Raw genomic sequence first — 19,216 nt, 5'->3', positions numbered from 1 at the left:
CTACTAGGAAAAAAATGTTTCTAAAAAGTATCAACTTTTGTTTGACAATCTATCTTTAGTAAACTCATGATGCATTTCTTCTCATTTCCTACTACCCCTGTTATCTTAACTATTCTTTTCTTTGAAGTGTGTTCTAAAGATTTGCATATGTTTGATTACCAGGTCTATACTCATCTATGTTATGCTTTCCATTTTTAAAAATATTGCATTTGCTGTTTTCAAGTCATAGTTTTTGTCTTCATAACATTATTTCCTTGCTACCAGATCTGCTATTTCATTTCCCAATTCTTTCATATTCTTTCAATACAGATACTCCTTTGGTTGACACTGTTGGAGTGCACGAAGCTCTCAAATTTCCCTTTGCATTTCAGATCTGGTGATTTCCAATAGCCTCATTACCATTAATAACTTTGGTTTTGCTTCCCTTGCCAACATTATGGGTCCTCAATGGAAAAAAGACAAAGCGTTCAATTTATTTAGAGATTTTACCTACTTCACCTCTAGTCTCTGCTCTATTGTTCCTGCATAGTCATACATTTTATCTTGTTCACATGTTTCCTTGTTTATTTTATAAGTAAATAATTGAAGAGCCTTGCTATTTGTTTTAATTCTCTTATAAAGTCTGACTCAGCTTGACATTTAGTAATTCACACTGTATCCTTACACTTTCTGACCTCTAAGGCGTAGTGCTCTTTGCTGATCAGTCTTTTTTTCTATTCTTTTTAGGCTCTGTGCTTGCTTGTAATATTCTTTCTGAAGTTATTATATATCGAGAACAGAACTGATTTTGAATACATAAAGAATGAATATTACTAATCATAGGTTTCGGAAAATATTAGCAAGCCTGAACTCAAAATTTTGGGCACTATGTGCCTGTGGGAAGCAGAGGAAGGAGAACATTGTTACATAGCTACATTCAGATACTAGTTAAGGTTTACAAATAAGGATGCAAGTTTTCTCACGCTTTTTATATTATCAGTTAAGAAAGACAGATTCTGCCCAGCCTTAAGCTGATGCTCTGAATTAACCTCAGGAGAAGCCTGCCTCATTCTGCAGTTAAATAGGGCAACTACGGAGACTAATTTTTTAGAGAGTGGGAATTCTTGCAATGGCACAATATAGGTATTTCTTATTTAAAAATTGTCACTATTTTGATGAATTTAGCTCAAACCCACTGATCCTATGCTCATAGTTCCATGCTATGCTTTTGTTGTCTCAGCAACATTATTTTTATATTTCATTAGATGATACAAAATATCTGCTACTGGACCAAGAATAGGTAGCTAAATAAGAGAATACATACTACTACCTGTGTCTGCAATTATGTATAATATGAACTCTCAAAGGATAAAATGGAATATCCACGAGCATGTAAGTTAATGAAGATCAGTTTACAAAATTGCTGATTTAGGTTAACAGCAATTAACAAGGTTAACAACTTCAGAGTAGTTAACATAGGCTGATCTACCATTTCTAAATCAAATTTCATAAATGGACCTAAAACAACATTTTACGTCTTCAAAAAGGACAGGTGAAAGAGCTAAGAAAAACAGTGCTATGGCAAAGAATAGAAGACTTGACATGTTTTCAGTTGTGTAAGTTGTTCAGTGCCTAAGTTGTTTTGGTCCTCTTTTTCTTTGAATGTTTTGAATAGAATATTGGGTTCTGGTCAAGTAACTGTTTGCAAGAACTCATGCCATTGATGTAAGTAAAAAAGAAAACTACAAATAAAAGCAAATGCTTTTTGCAAATATGTGAACATACGGGAAAATTTCATTCTGCTAAAAGAAGAGGTTTTGTATCTCTTGTGATTTCATCACTGTTGCAGGAGCCTTCTGCTCTGCATTGACTGCCATATGGAGCAACCTACCTCTTTCTGCTTCATCTTTTTACGAGCCTCAACTAAAAATGTACTTTCTTCATTGCCTCCATCACTTAATGCTAGCCTTTCTTCTCTGAAAATTTTAACTGTATTTACCAGCTTTGGAAGTATTTGGAGAGACAGTTTGTCTGAAAGATGCTATTCACATCTAAGCTCTATTTCTGTATGGTTCTTTTAGTCTTAAACATAACCTGAAAAAATAATACAAATTACAATTAAAACAAAAGCCTGACCAAGCTTTGATGATTCTAGACCTTACCATGAATCTTTCCTGTCAACATCCCATTTCTGACTTTTCCGAGAAGTCTCAGCATTCGTTCCATCTGTGTATCACCAACTCCGCTGTCTAACCATTGTCGGCATAAAAACACATATTGGCCATCAGTCTTGCCTGATTCATGGATGATAATTTGGTCCAGATACCATCCAGCACCATAACCCACATTACTGTGCTCAACAAGTACTTGGCTTAAGAGTCCAAGGTCTATTGCTCTCAATTCAGACATTCTAACCTGAGAAAGTAAAGGAAAACTGAATAGCATAAAACTGATTAATCCATTCATTTTAAAAACATCTTTAGCAAGATTATGTTTGGAAAGACAGATTCCTTTCAATCCTTTTCTTCCTGATAGCAAAGAAAGATATCATAGGCTGACATTCACGTTTGGAGACCTTATCATTCATAAAATATGTGGGTCCTTGAATACATACATTTTTCCTTGCTCATTATCACTGCATCTCAGGTTCTATTACAAAAAACATCCTAAAGAAGTTTGGGTGGAAAAACCTCAGATCATTAATTTACTTGCAGAAGTCTCATGAAAGTTGTAGCAAGGCTCTGTAGCCTTTGCTTTACCAATCCAACATAACTGAACCAGAGAGAGCGCTAGAAATGTCAGAACACACGTGGTAAATGGAACTTTGGTTTAAATAAGGCACTTTATTTTTAAACGTTTCAAAATCTTTTATATTCTAAATCTTTTTTTTTTTCAGATGGGAAATGTGTTACTCAACTCTGAACAGAAATACTGACACTGTTGATGACTATGCAAACAAAGGATGATACTGACATTAGAAAGTATAACTAAGGCTGTGCATACATACAGGCAAGAATTGATGCGCTCTTCAGATGTAAATAGACATCTGTTTAAATATTGCTATGGCTACCAGTAAACAAAAGCTAAATGGCAACTGCACAAGTGCATGTTGGGATGAATAAACTATGCAACTGAGAGAATGAATGTGTTCTGTGCAAGAAAGAATATGAGTGAGTGGGCTGATACATGGGCATGTGTGTGGGTGACATTAAAAAAAAAAACAGATGGATAGTAGAAACAGACGCTGTAATTTTTATTTGTTGCCAACCAGTTTGCCACCAGGCAGGAAAAAGCATGAGGACCAGAAAGCAACAAAAGAAGAGATGATTTTTAAAAAGAATTATGTCATCTGATCCGTTCCCCTGTCTGTGTGGGACTATTCTCTACAATGTGCTCAGAAAAAGAAAACATCAGAGTTATTATTCCTCTCACAGCCTTAGGATTTCCAGCATTCTTACCTTGACATATCCATGATCTACCCAAACAGTTACCATGGCAAGTTACAGCCCTTCATGCAATCCATAAGCAGCCCAAAATAGGATATAGCTGTGAGGAACAGCTTGTAAATAACTTTTTGGGAGCACTCATTGCTTTTTAGTTTTATTCTTTGTAGTTCCAAGCCAAATATAATTTTCTTTTCAGTCTACATGACCCTTGACTTAGAGGAAATAGCCTGTATTGCTACTATTCATGGTCCTTCACAGCTAACTCTATCTGAAAAGGGATCTATCATTAGTCTCATTCTTTGCGATAATTAACAGTCATTAGACAACAGTGGTCACAATCACCCATTGTTATCAATGAACTCTCATAATAATATATTAAATTACCTACTCCTTCAGCATTAGTAAGAAAGTATTTTTGGTTTATATCATTATATTTCCTTTTTCTTTTTTCCCCCCTCAGTGTAAAGACATTTGGAATGACATTAAACACACTACTGGAAGTGTAATTAATGAAAACCAAAATGATTTTATTTAAATTGGCTTGCCTAATTTAGATACAGTGTTACATAAGTGGAGAATTGTAATTTTGCCTATTTAATCCATTAAACTGGTGAAAAAGTTAGACATATAATTACTTAAATAAATATAAAACAGACTTACTTTTTGCAATAATTAAATCAGTTTTACTCTTTTCTCCTACATTTTGCTGATATTTTTTGTCTTCTTGCTTGTTCTCATTTCAAGACTTTTATCAGTCAAGAGAGATCCTTTTTTTCCTACATCTCAAGTTTCTCAATAATGAGAGTATCAATTAACTTTGCCTGTTCTTTCCATATTTTCCAGGGATATTGCTGATATAATCCTGTTCCTCAAGACAGCTTGCCATTCTTGTCCCTTCCTTCCATCTCCTATTCTTATACACTGTCACTAAACCTCATTCCAACCTTTTTATTAATCTACTTCTTGTAAAAAGAATGACTGAGAGTACTATGTCAGACCACAGATCCCTCCAGCCCAGTATTCTGTCTCCTACAGCTGCCAATAATATGTTTCTAAGGAAGAGCCTATAAACAGGGTAGATTGTACTTAGAGATACTTCTTGAACATAAACTCTCCCAGGCTTTAGCAATTTGTGGCTCAGTTCCTGAGCAGAGGTTGTGTCTTTCTACTTAACAGCACTCAGTGAAATTGTCTTCCATGACAGTGGGCAGTGGCTTTTTCAGCCTACCTGCATTTTACCATCTGCAACATCTTTGGCACAGAGTATCTTGGATTAATTTTGAGCTGTGTAAAGAGCTACCTCCTTTTGTTTTGAATCTACCACCTGCAGGTTTTGTTTAATGCTCTTCAGTCCTTGTGTTTCAAGAGAAATAGAAGAATTACTCATTGTCTCTATGTCATTTTATTTTATCTCCCTCGGCCTACCTCTAATCATCCGTTCTCCAGGCCAACCAGTCCTTGTTTGCTTAGTCGTTTCTTGTATGGAAGATATTCCATATCCATGGACATCTTGTCACATTTTTAAGACAAGGGAATCAGAACACAGCACAGCATTTATTATGCATGCACACCAGAGAACTACCTAGAGGCATGACTGTATTTTCTGCTTGGGTTTTTTTTCCTTTTCTAGTAATTCCTAAAACATTTGGTCTGTTCTGTTTTGGTTTGATTTTGCTTTTATTGAGCACTGAGCCAACATCATTACAGAACTACCAAATGCCAAGCTCACTTTCCTATGGGCAAAAGCTATTTCAGAGTCCATCACTTTGTAAGTAAACTTAGGATTTTTTTCCCCCTCACAGCCATTGCTTTACATTTAGCTACAGTAAATTTCATCTGCCATTTTACTACCCAGTCACTCAATATAATATCTTTCATATTTAATACCTTGAATAACTTAGTATTATCAGAAAACTTTGTTATGTCACTACTCACCCCTTTCCCAAGAAACTTATTGCACAGAGAAAAACACAAATACACAAAATGTTTAGTCTGAAGAAAACTTCCATTCTCCAAGGTACAAAATAGGGCGACTGGAACAAAGGGTCTCTTTGGGAAGCTGCTCAGCACTCTTCTCTACTGCTCACTATTGTGGCTCTCATTTCTTAAACACTAGCAGCTCTGTCACTGATTCTGTATTAATGTCCAGCTTGAAATCGCCATTTAAATTATTTCTTTTTGGATCTCTTCTCCAGGTTATGTCACAAACTATGTACCTTTATTTTTGCTATTAATTCTTCTATTTGCCTATAACTATTTGCCCTCAAAAATGCCCAGAACGAGCCTGTATTCTTAATAAGGCACACTACATCACAAAGTTCTTCATATATTTTAATTACACACTTTGGACTATGAAAAAAAAAATGGCTAGCAGAAGAAACTTATAAGGAAACAAGGGAAAAATGTGTTTTAGTTTGGATTTGCATGTAAATGGAGGATACTGAGAGGAGAGATATGAAGAATATTCTATTTTATTGTAATGAGGAAACCTGGTCAATAAAGTGGTTGAAGATTTTCTGAAAGAAGAGGAGGCCAGTTCAACAGAAATAGAAGGAACAAGAAATCAAAGAGAGAAATTCTGTAATGGAAGCTGAGGAGCTTGTTGATTTGGGGATTTGAATGGCAATCTTGAACTAAATTGTGAAATTATATCAGAATGGGTTAGTATCTCCTATTTGCAAATGCATTCATCAAGGTAAAGTAAAGCAGCAGGATTCTGCAAACAATGAAATCTAAAAAATAGGACTGCAAGTGACTATAAGAAAAGGTGGAAGAGAAGAGAAGTACACTACTTAATACTTTTAGTAGGAACACTAAGGCCCAGTTATTAAATATCTCCCAATTCATGCTGATTTCCCCAGGTACTAGGACACTAAATGTCGGAGTGGGGGGACGGGCCCGGAGTAACGATGAGTCTCAATATGAGTATGGTTGTTCTCCCTTTATTAGAGCTTACACAGAGTATATATAGACAGGCGATAGAGCATGTGCTAGCAATAGCTGTATGATTGGTTTACAGTCTCTGTTCACGCGCCTAAAGCGAATACATGATTGGTGCAAAGTTGCTGTTCCCGTGGAGGGGCTTGTCGGCCCCCTCCTTGACTTGTTTACCACTACTTGCCTTCCCCCTTTGTAATGGTCTAGGAATGCTCAAGGACAGTTCACATAGCCGTGGGATCCTCCCTCCATCGTGAAGACAGGATTGCTCACTTCTAAGAGATCATGCCCCTTTTCACTTAACCATTCTTCCACAACTAAATATTGTTATGAATCTAACACTAGATTCTTTCTATGAAAAGGGTATATTAAGCATAGTTTTGAAAGACGTATGTCATTTTCCTCAGCAATAAATAAGGCAGGTAAACTTACTTGATTTTATATATAAATATATATATATATATGCTTAACTCCTTTCAGCCTTGACTAAACTATTGATTATCTTAATTTATGGTGGGAAAAGAGGGATAGAAGGAAGGTGAAATGATACATTCAGATCATCAGGTAAACTAGTGACTGAAATTAGAAAAGAATGTAGGTTTTCCACATGTGAGCACGCTACATGACACAATCTATTTACAGCAACAAGTGTCTAATGGCTAAGGTTTCAGACAAAGAAGAAAAAAGAGAAGCAGAGTAGGTGTTGGAAGATTTTTAAAGAGGTTGGGAAGATATTACTAAAGAGTCTGAAAAAGATAGGAAGTGTAACTAGGATGATAAAAGATATGTTCCACTATACAAGAACAATGAACAATCCAGAGAATAAATAAGGATAAAAGTCTGTAAAATCAAGAATGGCAAAGCGAGGGTGATAAGGAGAAAGTAATTCGTTGTCCCTTCCAGTAAAAGAAGTAGGCACATCAGATAAAACTAGCACGTGGAAGGTTTACACAGATTATAATGAAAGTGTGATCCTCACTGCTGCAGGACATTGCAGATGCTAATCATGTTTAAAAGAGATTATACAAATTCATTAAAGAAAAATTTGTCTATGGCTATTGAACACTAGGATGTCACGTCTGATTCAAGAATATACTTAGCTGAGAATCACTAAAGTCTGGATGAGCAGCTTGGGCAGCGTGTAGTATGTTTCTCCTATTTCTGTATTCTTCCCTGTATGCCTGCAATTAGCTACTATCAGAGAGGAGATCCTGGACTTGATAATTTTTTGTGCTGAACCAATACAGCCACCCTTATATGTTTCTATGTTTGATAAAATATTTTGACATTATAAAGCAAATAAAGAAAAAATTGCCTAATGGTAAGTAAGGCTAGCAAAGCAGTGGAACAGATTGCCTAGGAAAGCATCTCAATCACTAAAGATCTTAAGAAACCACATGAAATAAGTATAGAGGATCCTGATTTAGTATAGAGTGATCAAGTGAAAGATCTCTTAAAAATCACATCTAGTCATATCCAGGCTGAGTCCAGGATATATGTGAACATGTTGTGGAGGTATAATCATTAATATGTTGGTTGGCAAAGTTTGACCATAGAATTTTCCCCTAAGATTTGTCTTGAGCAATTATAGTTTAACATTTACAGACAGCTTTACATGCTTACAATTCTATTTTTAACCAGTTAATTAACATATGATAGCTAACAAACACATTTTAAATGTCTTTCAGCTATATCTGGACAGTTCTTTTAGAAAACAGATTTTAAAGGAACAGTCAGGGGAAAGAGCCCTGATATTTCTATTACAACTTCACAGAGAACTGAATATTAAGCCACAGAATGCTATATATCCTTGGGTTCAGTTCCAGTTTCTACAGTTAGTGATGGTTTGTGGTTTTTAAACTTATTACTACTGGCACTATTTTTAAACTGTAATCTAAATTGAGGTAAAATGTCTATACTTAAGTGTCATGTCAATGTACTTGATAATTGAAAATAAAAAAAATGGTATTGGAAGACAATAATAAGAAGAAACACATTAAACAGGTGAGTAAAATTATTCAGTACTAACCTGTCCTCTTTCAAAATTTGAGTGCCTTAGCCTCCTCTTGCAGGAATCGCCTTGCTCTCCAAATACTGTGATAAATACATCTGCATCAGTCCCTGATGCAGGCAATGTTCCCGTATGAATGCTGATCGAATAAAGCACTTCTGTCATGAAAAGTCAATGAAAGAAGACATTACCAAATCAGTCTATTTAGCAACGTAACTACCAAACATTATAAATAAATTTATTCCAGGTAAATGATTAATTTCAAGACCAAGGAATGAAGAAATACTAATTGGCATTAATGTTCCATCTGAGTTTCATACATACATCTGAGTTTCATACATATCTACCTCATGACAACACAGTAAACCATTGCAGATGAAATGTTCTTTTTGAATCACTGTAACAATCCATGCTCACATTGCAAATAAGGAAAATGCTATCTTAGTTCTGGAGTCTTATCCAGAGGTCACTGAAATCATCTGAAATAACCTAACTGATCTTAGTGGACTTTGTAACCAGCCTGGAGTTGTATTAATTGCCTTGTCTTGTATTAATGAATACAAGCCTTGTCTTGTATTAATTAATGATCTTAAATTGATTTAGAATTTATGGATTGTAATAACATTTTGCAAAAGAAAAAACACAGAAATAACTAAGCTGAAATCCACTTTTTGTTCTGGATCAGCTGCATTCTGTTTTAGCCTGGCAATTTGATAATTACAGCTACTACCAATTAATTTGGTCAGGAGAAATGGCTCATCTATTATTCATTACGTTATTATTATTCACCACGAAGGATGGCTTGCTATGACTTTTGGCTGATGAGTTATGTAGTACACATTCCTTGAGGCAGCACGACAAAGATTTTTTTACATGGGTTCTGTAAACTCTGTGAAGAATTACATAACAGGCTACTAAGGCAGAAATCCATTTGCAGGCTACCTTTCAATTGGACAGTGAAAGGGGATACTTTTCAGTGTCTTAACTAAAAACTTCTATTCATAGAGCATAATGAATGAGAGGGTTTTTTGTAAATATTGCTTAAAATGTAATCAGAACAAAGGAACATGTTATCAGATATTTTAAACACAATGATAAAACAAAACAGAGAGCAACAGGAGCAGAAATGAGGCTTGGTGAAAACTTCAGAAAATATTGTTTTTTCCTTATGTGAATCTTGCCATTATGACTTTATGCGTGCCTTTTTTTAAATATGTGATCCAGTTTCTCATCTCATGTAAATTGCTCTTTTCCAAAAAATTTCAATAGAAATATACTAATTGGGGTTTGTACTTTTTCAGACATTCAGACTGGTACTTAGCTTTGTGAAAACAATACATGTCATTTGCTTTAAATAGAAAACAAAATTGAACAATACTCCTTAGTAAAGACCCCACAGATCACACAAAGGTTTTAACTGAACCTTTAAAAATAATTTTGAGTGTTTTTTTCCATAAAATGCACATTTTGTTTGTTCTTTTAGGCACTTCATAAATTTTTGTGTGTGTTGGTGCATTTTCTTGTGTATTTATTTCTTAGTTCAACAGCATACCTCTGAGTGGTTTCTTATCTGGTCTGACTGCTGCTAGCTCTGTCACTGTTTCTGACCCATCTTCTCCAAATAGACACTGGGCTTCAGTGCAAAAGCCCAAGTCTTGTTTGGTGTCCAGGTCTTTCAGACGAAGCTGCAGGCAAAAGCAGAAACAGATCTTTTTTTTTTTCTGATATATTTCATTTCTTGTTTTCATCCTAACAGAAACTGACATTTCTTTCTATCATTAACATACACAAACACACACACAAATTCTCTACAAAGGCTACCTGATTCTGCATATAAAGAGCTACAGTAGTTGCCGCATGGCCCTGATTCCGCAGCTTGATATTTATAGGTGGATTTTTCACTGGGTATCCACATGGGTTTGGGGTCCATTTGTAGGGACCCAAGTGGAGGATACAGATTAAATCGACCTGTACATACCTGCTATTTCAGAATTTCAAATGAATGAATACAATTACAGCAATCCTATTAGTATTTGCCTGTTTTTCTAGGGCATTTGTTTTGCTGCTTTTTATTTGTTCAGATGTGACTTGCTATATCACAGCTCGGATTTTCAAAGTTGGCAAGAATTAGTTGCCCAATGGCCTTTGGGGATCCATGTGGGAATAAGGCATTTGAATCTTAATGAATTCCAATAGAAAGTATGAGCCTAGGCCCATATTCATTCCACCTGACTTTGGAGATGGCAAGTTAGGTTGCAGATCTGTGATCAGTTTAAGCCAGCCTAATGCCTAATACTTATATGTTGACTTTAGCTACCCATTCCTGTTCACCTCCTTTTTGCCAACACTGGTGTTGTGTCACCAGGCACTGAAACAGATCAGGGAACTGATCCAGCTGAAAACTAAATTTCAAAAATTTATATTAGTTCTGTAAGCTGGCTCAGCCACATCAGCACCAGTAGAGGCGCAAGGGAGAGGCAAGGAGGAATAGCCAGAACAGGGCCATCTTGCGGGGGCATCCTGCACTTACCAGCTGCGCACAAACTGATTGTGGAAGCACAGCTGTGGGAACCCATTATCTTAGGTACTCACAGAGTCAGGGTGGAGATCAGATATCCTAGATCAATTCACAAAATATACCATAAAAACATATCAAGCATATGCAGAAACTTTTCTGGTAACTACGATATTCAGGATTGAACTTGATACATAGCTAATATCTAGAAGACCACAGAAATGGTTTCTTCAGCCTTTCAAATCTCTTTGTATAGAAATATTATATCCAAGACATCAAAGAAGAAAACAGTCCTGTCACCAGGATATACAGTAATTGAAAATTGTTAGGCAGGGATTCCCAAAATTACTCTGGTCACTTATTATCACACTGGAACAGGCAGCAGCAGCAAAATAAATCATAATATAATAAATGAATAATTATATAATTGAATTATATCATTGCAATTATTAGAAATTTGAGAGTTCCTAGGTTAAAAATCTGTCAAACTTTCTTGCCCTTGAGTTCTTAGAAATGTAACGACTGAACATTCTCCATTCCTATTTATGCTATATGCCCAGTGCCTTGCAAAATCAGGCACAAGACCTCCAGATGAAAGAAAACAATTTCCCAAGATAATTTCCAGAGCCAAACAGGTAGTTTCTGGAATGAACAAGAGTGTTTTTATTTAGACAGTATTAAATTCCACTAAAATTGCAGCCATTTGTGCACCTGTTTTTGCACCAGCAATAACTGAATTTGTTTATACTAAATTTCTAACTCCTTGGCATACACAAATATCCTCCCTAACCCCTATCAGTATAAACATGTCTAACTAAATATCTCTAAATATCCAAAACTCTTATCAGTATTAAAATTGTACTAAGAGTTAACCGTATATTTAGACAGATGACTTGCAGAAACTGGACTGAAAAAAAAAGTTGTATAAATTTATGTAGGCTTTGGCTTTAAAGTAAAATCTGCCTGACAAATTCCTGTTAGTCATAAAATTACATCTAAGCATGAACGTTTTGTCCAGATCATAGAGCATTTGTATATTTTTTATGAAAGCAAAAATGATTTTGTCTTTTATTTCTCGGTTGGGAGAGATACTGTATTTTAATTAAGGTAAAGCTACTATTTCTACAGTATATTAATCTTTGAAAATTACAGAAAAGACCTAAACTTTAACTAAGGTTGAATCATTTTCTACTGAAGTGTACAGAAAACTGTAGGAGACAATGGGAAAAACTTTGGTATTCTGAAGGTGCTGTAAACACCAGAAGAGAAAGTGATACAAACAGTAGTGAACAGTGAACAGTAGTATATATAGTAGTGAAAGGAATGTAGGGGTTTTATCTTCTTTTTATCCTTTGCGGCTGCATCTGTAATCCATGTTTTTGTGAAATTTCTGAAATTGGCTACTACTTCTTGCATTTAAGGAGAATGCAAGGAAGACAACTCTTCCTTCTTTTCAGTTAGGGGACTGGGCTTGACCACTGATCCACAGTGAACTTATACATACTGACTCTTGCAGTTTTGCTATTTCCTTATAATGTCTGTATTTTTAATACACTTTGAGAGTTCTATTCAAACAAAACCAACTTGTTATGTTTTAGATTAAGATTTCATGTATAAATAATGTATATACAGTCTAGTAAATGAGTAATAGATGTTATAAGCATATTACTGACACAAGAAGTATGTGTTATTGTGGCTTATGTTGTGGGATGTAAGTGCATGAGTAGAAGAGACTATATAGGTCTATAGCAACCTATTGACTTGTTGGAGACTGTAACAATTTATAGATACTAATTAACCATTTACTAAATAACTATTGAAGTATCTAAAAGTATAAAAGTATTTAAAAGTATAAATCACTTAACTATTTGCAGATGGTTGTCTTTCAGAAGAAAATTAAGCAAACCTTATGCAGAAGCAAACTTATATTTGTGAAGTTTCTGCCATGTTTTGAATCACCGGTTCTGGAGACTGAAATCTTATATTAAATCGCATAATGGATATAATGAGGGTAGTGCCAACACATTTTTGCAGTGCTTCATCAAATGGCCTGGAGAAGCGTATTTAAGATGAGAAATTGGTTTTGCATACTTACCCATTCAATTCTTGGAGCCTGAACTGAGACTACAAAATTAGCAGACAATGAACACACTTTGGGAAAAAATATGAATAAGATGAATTCCTCCTTTATCCTCAGTGGAGCTCATAAACCCAGACTTAATATCCAACTTGGGCTTCAGCTATATAGACTGGTTATTCAAAAGTAATTATATAGTATAAGCCCATTCAAATTTTACCCTGAAATGCATCTTTCTTTAGGGTTTCCCATCAGAACAGCCTCTGGACTGTTCATTTGCTTAGGGAATCACCCTTCAATCTTTTATATCTACAGCAAGGTTAAGGAACTGCTGTGGCCCCTGCTCAGAAAAACATTCTTTCACTAGCTTGAGAATAATTCAATGCTATGTCCAAAATGCTTTTCAGGCCCTTTCCTCCAGGCACAGTATATTGATACAACTTTTCCTTGAATTAACTTTCAATATTTAAGTATTTCCCCAAAGTCCAAGTGTTGTCAGGCCTGAAACCTTTCCATTCAATCTCCCTACCTGCCCTGGGGAAAGGTATACATTTAAAACCTGGTTGAATCATAAGCCTGACAGCATTAAATCATTCCTCCACCCTTTTATGAGAGATCTTAAGTACATACTTTAATCATGTGTTTAACCCCCACTGATGAATGTGTTGTCTTGAATAAATCTCAAAGCATCAGCCTAACTGTGTTCCACAACTAGGCTGCTCTGTGTCAGGAGACAGTCAGTATTTCTATGGAAGGATTAACATTTCCCATCATCAGCAGAAAATGCTGCCCTTCATGTCATGATGGACTGTGCAGTATGGATCTGCACATCAGTGAATAGCTATAGCTACAAACACTTCAGCAAGCAGAAATGAGGTAGCTCTACCTGCAAAGATATTTGGACGCTGTAGGCATTCACCTGTAGACGCGACATAGTTTTGAGCTAAAAACATGTGGCTCTGCTAATGTCGTATCAAGCTGAAGTTAGTAATCTGTCTCTCAACAGAAGATATTTATACTGATATTATGCAAAATATTCCAAATTTACATGTAGTTTATTTGGAGTACCTTCTGAAGTTTAATTCCTCTTCCCAAACATGGACCAGATAGCAAAAAGGAAACTTTTGTTATATCTCCAATATCACCAACAGTCAACTGTTAAAAAAATAAGAAAAAAAACTGAACTATATATTTTGTAAACAATTGGAAGACATGTGATACGCCCAAACAAAAAGATAAGTGAACCAAATAAAAATACTGGCCAAGAACATTAATGTTAGGGTGAGGAAGACCCATAAAGATTGCAAGTTAATTTGGACTCACAGCGTTTCATAATTTATTTTTCTTTTTCACTTTAAGAGTTGGCTGCAGAGCCTAGGCCAACATATGAAAAGCAAGGAAATGTATGATTGATTCTATATACCCAAGCTGCATTCATTTTATTATTCTTTTTTTAACTTTCTTAGTTACTTCCCCTCCAGGACCTCTCTGCTATCAAATTTGAACTCAAGCTGAAATTTTGAACTCAAGCTGATTTCTGGCTCTGGTTATTGTTTCTATTCTCAGCTATTTTGGCGCTCAAAGGAAAGGATGTCTGGATATGTGTATTAGACCACATGTAAAAAGTGCTCCAAGTGCCATTTCTTTAAACCATTGAGGTATAATTATCAACTGTGACAAAACAAAAAAGTCAGTTCATGCAACTTCCTATAGATGGGCTCCAACTCTTACTTTGCTGAAGCAGTCTGGCAAGATTTGTATGAAATAAGCAAGAAACCAACCAAAAATGGATTATTGTTCAGATTCTGAACTTTCTGCACAGAGGATTTCCCCTTTTTTCCAAATATAACAACTTGAATATCAGGAACATCTTCTGGTACATGCATACAGTCCACCCATGTTTGCCATCGTCCTCGGCTGTTAGTATCAATTTTTTTTGTAAGAAGAGATGTCACAGATGTTTCTGCATTGAAAATAAACATATATTCAGAGCCCATATCTAAGTAACAAGGCATATAAGCCATAATATACAAAACTGTCCTACCAAAGGGCTGGATCCAACACAGGCAAGTCAGGCAGCAATAGTACATTACTTAATTTAGCTCTGTTGGGATTGTGGAAAGCTGGGCTAGCTGCTTCATATATCTGCATGTCACACTCGTGCAGGGGTGACGGTAATCTTTGTATTGTTCCAAAGGTAGCACACCTGCTGCCAGCACCTGCTGCCACTCAAGGAGGGGGTGAGAAAGGAAGAGTAGTCCCTTCCAGAAGCACTACTCCTTACAACTACCTCTGGCAGCAGCAGGAACAAGATACCCACCACTCCCATTCCAATGTTTTCCATCTCAAGTATAATTTCCTCCCCATCTTCTTTTTTACAGAAGGCATGATTCATATTGGGTCAGGCACCAGTCCTTCACCTTTAGGGTTTCAGTGTTCAATTTTGCCTACACCGTGAAATAGCCTTGTGCTGGTTTTGCTCTGCCATGCAATAGGGATTCACGCAAATAAGGGACATTTTTGTTGGTATTACCTTTGAGTGGAATTACCACTTCTACAAAATCTTTCTTAGAGCATTTACTGATCCAGTTATTGTGAACAAAGATGTGTGTGGAGAAAGGGTAAATGACTTCTTTTATAACAATTTTTTCCAAGAACCAGTCATCTGATTGAAAATAAACAGAACATTATTAATTCATACTTTTAAAGCAATAATATATTCTGTCTATGTAGTCATAAGTTTCTATCTTGAGAAAAACAATAAAATATTGGCTTTTGCCTGACTTCTTAAGGACATAAGGCTTAGTCCCCAAAACAGGTTTTATATATGATCTTTGAGTTTGACCTACAGAATCATCTTATAGTCTTGTTTTTGACAAAGATAAAAGAACAAGAGAGGCTAGTTTATCATGCCCTGAAACAGTTTTATCTCCATTACAGACATTATCTGCACAAGTGGTATATCTGTAGAATCTCTGTTCTACTGCATCTGAAAACTGTTGGGGCAAAAGTGTAGATGAAGTATCAAAGGAGGTATCATTTCATGGTGCTCCTTGCTGTTGCTGTTTAAGAGGTAAGCATTTTTTTTAACTCCAAAAATTGTTATGGAGTTGAAAAGATTGCAAGAAAAAATGCTTCAGAAAGCACAGCCTTTTTTATCTGCCACTCAACCTCACATATCCAGAACTCATTAAAAAAGAATATATTTCTAGCGGGATAGAAGAAAGAAACTAGGAGGCCAGAACAGACTACCTTCTATGTCCCACTTCCCAATCTGAGGAACTGATTTTCTGTTCTTATCTTTACCTAGAAGCATTTAGATCTGAATAAATTACTCTTTTAAAATGAAAATGTCCATCATCCAAAAATGGAGAGGAAAGAAGAATGTCAAAAAGTGAAAAAATATGTTCAAAATTTTCTGGAACTTTAAAACAAAGCACGTATGATTTTTAGTCTTAAATTTAAGACATTACTGAAGTTCTAGGATTTTTTAAACCTGATAACTTACATTATTATGCTATGTTATTTGCTGTGATAGAGTACTATATACTAACTGAAAAAAATGCTGACCTTTTTTTGGACTCTTAAATCCAACAAGAACTTGGTTCAACTTGCCAAGGTAAACTGCTTTGATTTTGAAAACATCCACCTGCAATGTGAAAATAATTAAAATTATAATTTAGTTAAATTAAATATGTATCTGATTTTGACACAAGACTTGGTATCTTAGTGTAAGTAATTTTTTCTCATTCATGGCATTCCATTTTCTTTGAGTTCATAATAAAGCTGTATATACTATAACTGATATTTTCTGTGCCAGTAAATAATATGACTTCTAAGTTTCAAAATGTTGCTGTGGTTAATATGAAGTAATTTTAGAAACATTAGATACATCTATGATCCCTAAGATGATCACTTTAGTAGTCTCACAGACTGAAATAACCAAATCATATCATTTACTACTTCTATTGAAAGTACGTTGATCCAGAACGTCTTGAGTGTTACATATCTAACTCCCAAATAAACTGATAAAAGTCAGGTATCTAATACTTTGGAAGATCTAGAGAAATTTTGTTTTCACTAAAATTCACAGTTAAATTAGTGAAAATTAGGCTGCTAAATGAGAATCGAATGGATATCTGAGAAGATTTGGATCTCTGTGTCTATAGAAGCCATGTCTATGATACATGATATTTTTCACATACAATAGAACTGCATGGTGACCAGACTTCCTGGAATCTTCTCCTTTTTCTCTACTGTAAATTTACTGTAAATGTCATCTTTCTTCTCTATCAATGAGAAAGTCACACTCTGACACTGGGGACATACATTATTTAATGTGTGTGCTTGTTTGCTTTTTTGAACTGGCCATCAAGAAACAAGGTTTGGAAATATACTATTCATGAATGGGTAATTGTAATTTCCTTGGGAAACTAGCTGCATAATAAAACCTCTACAAGTAAGCCTGTTTTATCTCTTGTGACTTCATGAGCTATCCTGTTGAAGACAGATCCAGCTGTCTTGGTAAAGCCTGGCTGAAAATGCAATTTGAAGACAAAAGCTGGGGACCTATTTTGGAGTGTGAAGGCAAGCAATGAAAACTTTGTATAGTTCCCATAGTCAATGCCAAGTACCCTGACTTACAATAATTCATGCTATCTGTGAGGGCCATACAGATCACAAAAGTCATCTAGAAAAAAGAGCAAAGACTAAGAATAGAAATTAGGCATTTTTAGGCAAGCTGGAGTAAAGAAAACTGTGAGGAGATGAATATCCAAACAGTTGTTGCTTGAGATCTTTTTAGAGTGCTACAGCCCAGGATATAGAAAAGTCCTTTAAAGTTCCAAAGTAAGAATTTAGTCCTCCAATCAGGTTCACTAGAAAACTGACACAGAATCTGGATTACGCAGTAAAAAAATCCTCGTGAATCTGGAGAAGAGTTATATTTCCACTGGATTTAGTATTCACAGAAATCAATTATACCGCTCACAAGTTCTGTAAAAGTTTTATTCTTAAAGAACATTTAAGTATAATTTCTTACAAAATAAAGAATAAAGAAAGCTCAGTTCAGTTTCTGGAAAGAAAGGGGAATTAGTCCTTCTTTGAGGCTATACTGACACTTCATCCATTCTACTAAGCAGACTTGCTGTGCAGCTTTCTCCAAGACGTTTAAGGTATATTATATATACTTGCTCAGCAAAAAAGATAAATCTATAAAATTTCCTACATTACTGCTTAAAGCTAGATGAGCCCTAGCATCCTATCATTATTTTCTGGTTTCTTTTGTGAAGTCTGAGCTAGGAGTTTGATCAGTTCTTGTTGAACATGACATATGGCATTCATATTCTTTTCCACAATGAAGAAATTAATTAAAGAAACCCAAAGAATGCCATGAATAACAAAGATTCAATTTGTTTTCATACAAAAATATTCTGTCTTCTAGAATCTCTGGAAATGAAAATGAGAGTAGACAAAATAAACAGAGACATGTTTAAAGAATAAATGAAGCATATGCCAAGTAGATTTTTCTAGGTTGCTGCATTAGAGAACAAACTGTGTTTACTGGAGTCAGTGAAATACTAGCCCCTCTCCCTCCGAATTACTCTGTCCTTGTGCAATTATTTTGTGATTCTCTAAAAAAAAAACCAAAATAAAATTGCAAACCTGAACTCAAAGCAAACAGGAGGTCTAAAAGTACCAGCTAAATATTTCCTTTCTGATGTGGAATTTCTTTTAGTTACCCTATTCTTATACCAATAATACTCTAGGAATTACTCTTCTAGGAGGAGTCCTTCAAGTCGCTAAAAGCCAGAATATTTTTACAATGTATAAAAGCAATAACTGTGTGAAAGGACTGGAAACATAAAAAAAAAGTAGAACACTGCTTGAAACACTGATATTAGTGTTCAGAAAAGTTAACAAATCAAGGTTATTGCTTAAAATAGGCAGAAAGCCAAAACATTCTAAAGAAATTCTGTCAGTTCTATCAAGCACAGTATAGATTTTTTTAAGGCCTCCTCGGCCTTAAAAGTCTGGAATATTAGAGGAGAGCTTTTAGAGTATATTTAGTCCAACTCAGACTTACTTAATCAACTTAACTGATTTACTGTTGTGCAACGCTGATGATGCTTAAAAGCAACACGTTACTTCTGGAGAAAATCACCTCTCAGTTACAGAGAAAATTATGTCTACATGATATGCAGAAACTAATAAAGTATTTCTGATACCTGTACATGAAAGTTTTTGCATAA

General features: G+C 35.3%; 1 protein-coding gene across 1 annotated transcript in view; it reads right to left on the bottom strand.

The window, feature by feature from the left end:
• The window catches only part of LOC112973091 (lipoxygenase homology domain-containing protein 1-like), a gene marked incomplete at its 5' end in the record, with an annotated part of 100,677 nt that overhangs the window by 34,629 nt on the left and 46,832 nt on the right, over positions 1 to 19,216 (bottom strand). The window contains 7 exons of the mRNA XM_026080494.1: positions 2,142 to 2,394; positions 8,392 to 8,531; positions 9,926 to 10,058; positions 14,034 to 14,120; positions 14,747 to 14,928; positions 15,499 to 15,630; positions 16,536 to 16,614. Coding sequence (XP_025936279.1) covers positions 2,142 to 2,394; positions 8,392 to 8,531; positions 9,926 to 10,058; positions 14,034 to 14,120; positions 14,747 to 14,928; positions 15,499 to 15,630; positions 16,536 to 16,614 — 1,006 coding nt within the window. The remainder of the gene's footprint in view (positions 1 to 2,141; positions 2,395 to 8,391; positions 8,532 to 9,925; positions 10,059 to 14,033; positions 14,121 to 14,746; positions 14,929 to 15,498; positions 15,631 to 16,535; positions 16,615 to 19,216) is intronic.

Source organism: Apteryx rowi, unplaced genomic scaffold, assembly GCF_003343035.1.
Source record: "Apteryx rowi isolate R43461 unplaced genomic scaffold, aptRow1 scaffold_522, whole genome shotgun sequence".
NCBI lineage: Eukaryota > Metazoa > Chordata > Aves > Apterygiformes > Apterygidae > Apteryx > Apteryx rowi.
This window is presented reverse-complemented; position numbering and strand designations above follow the sequence as displayed.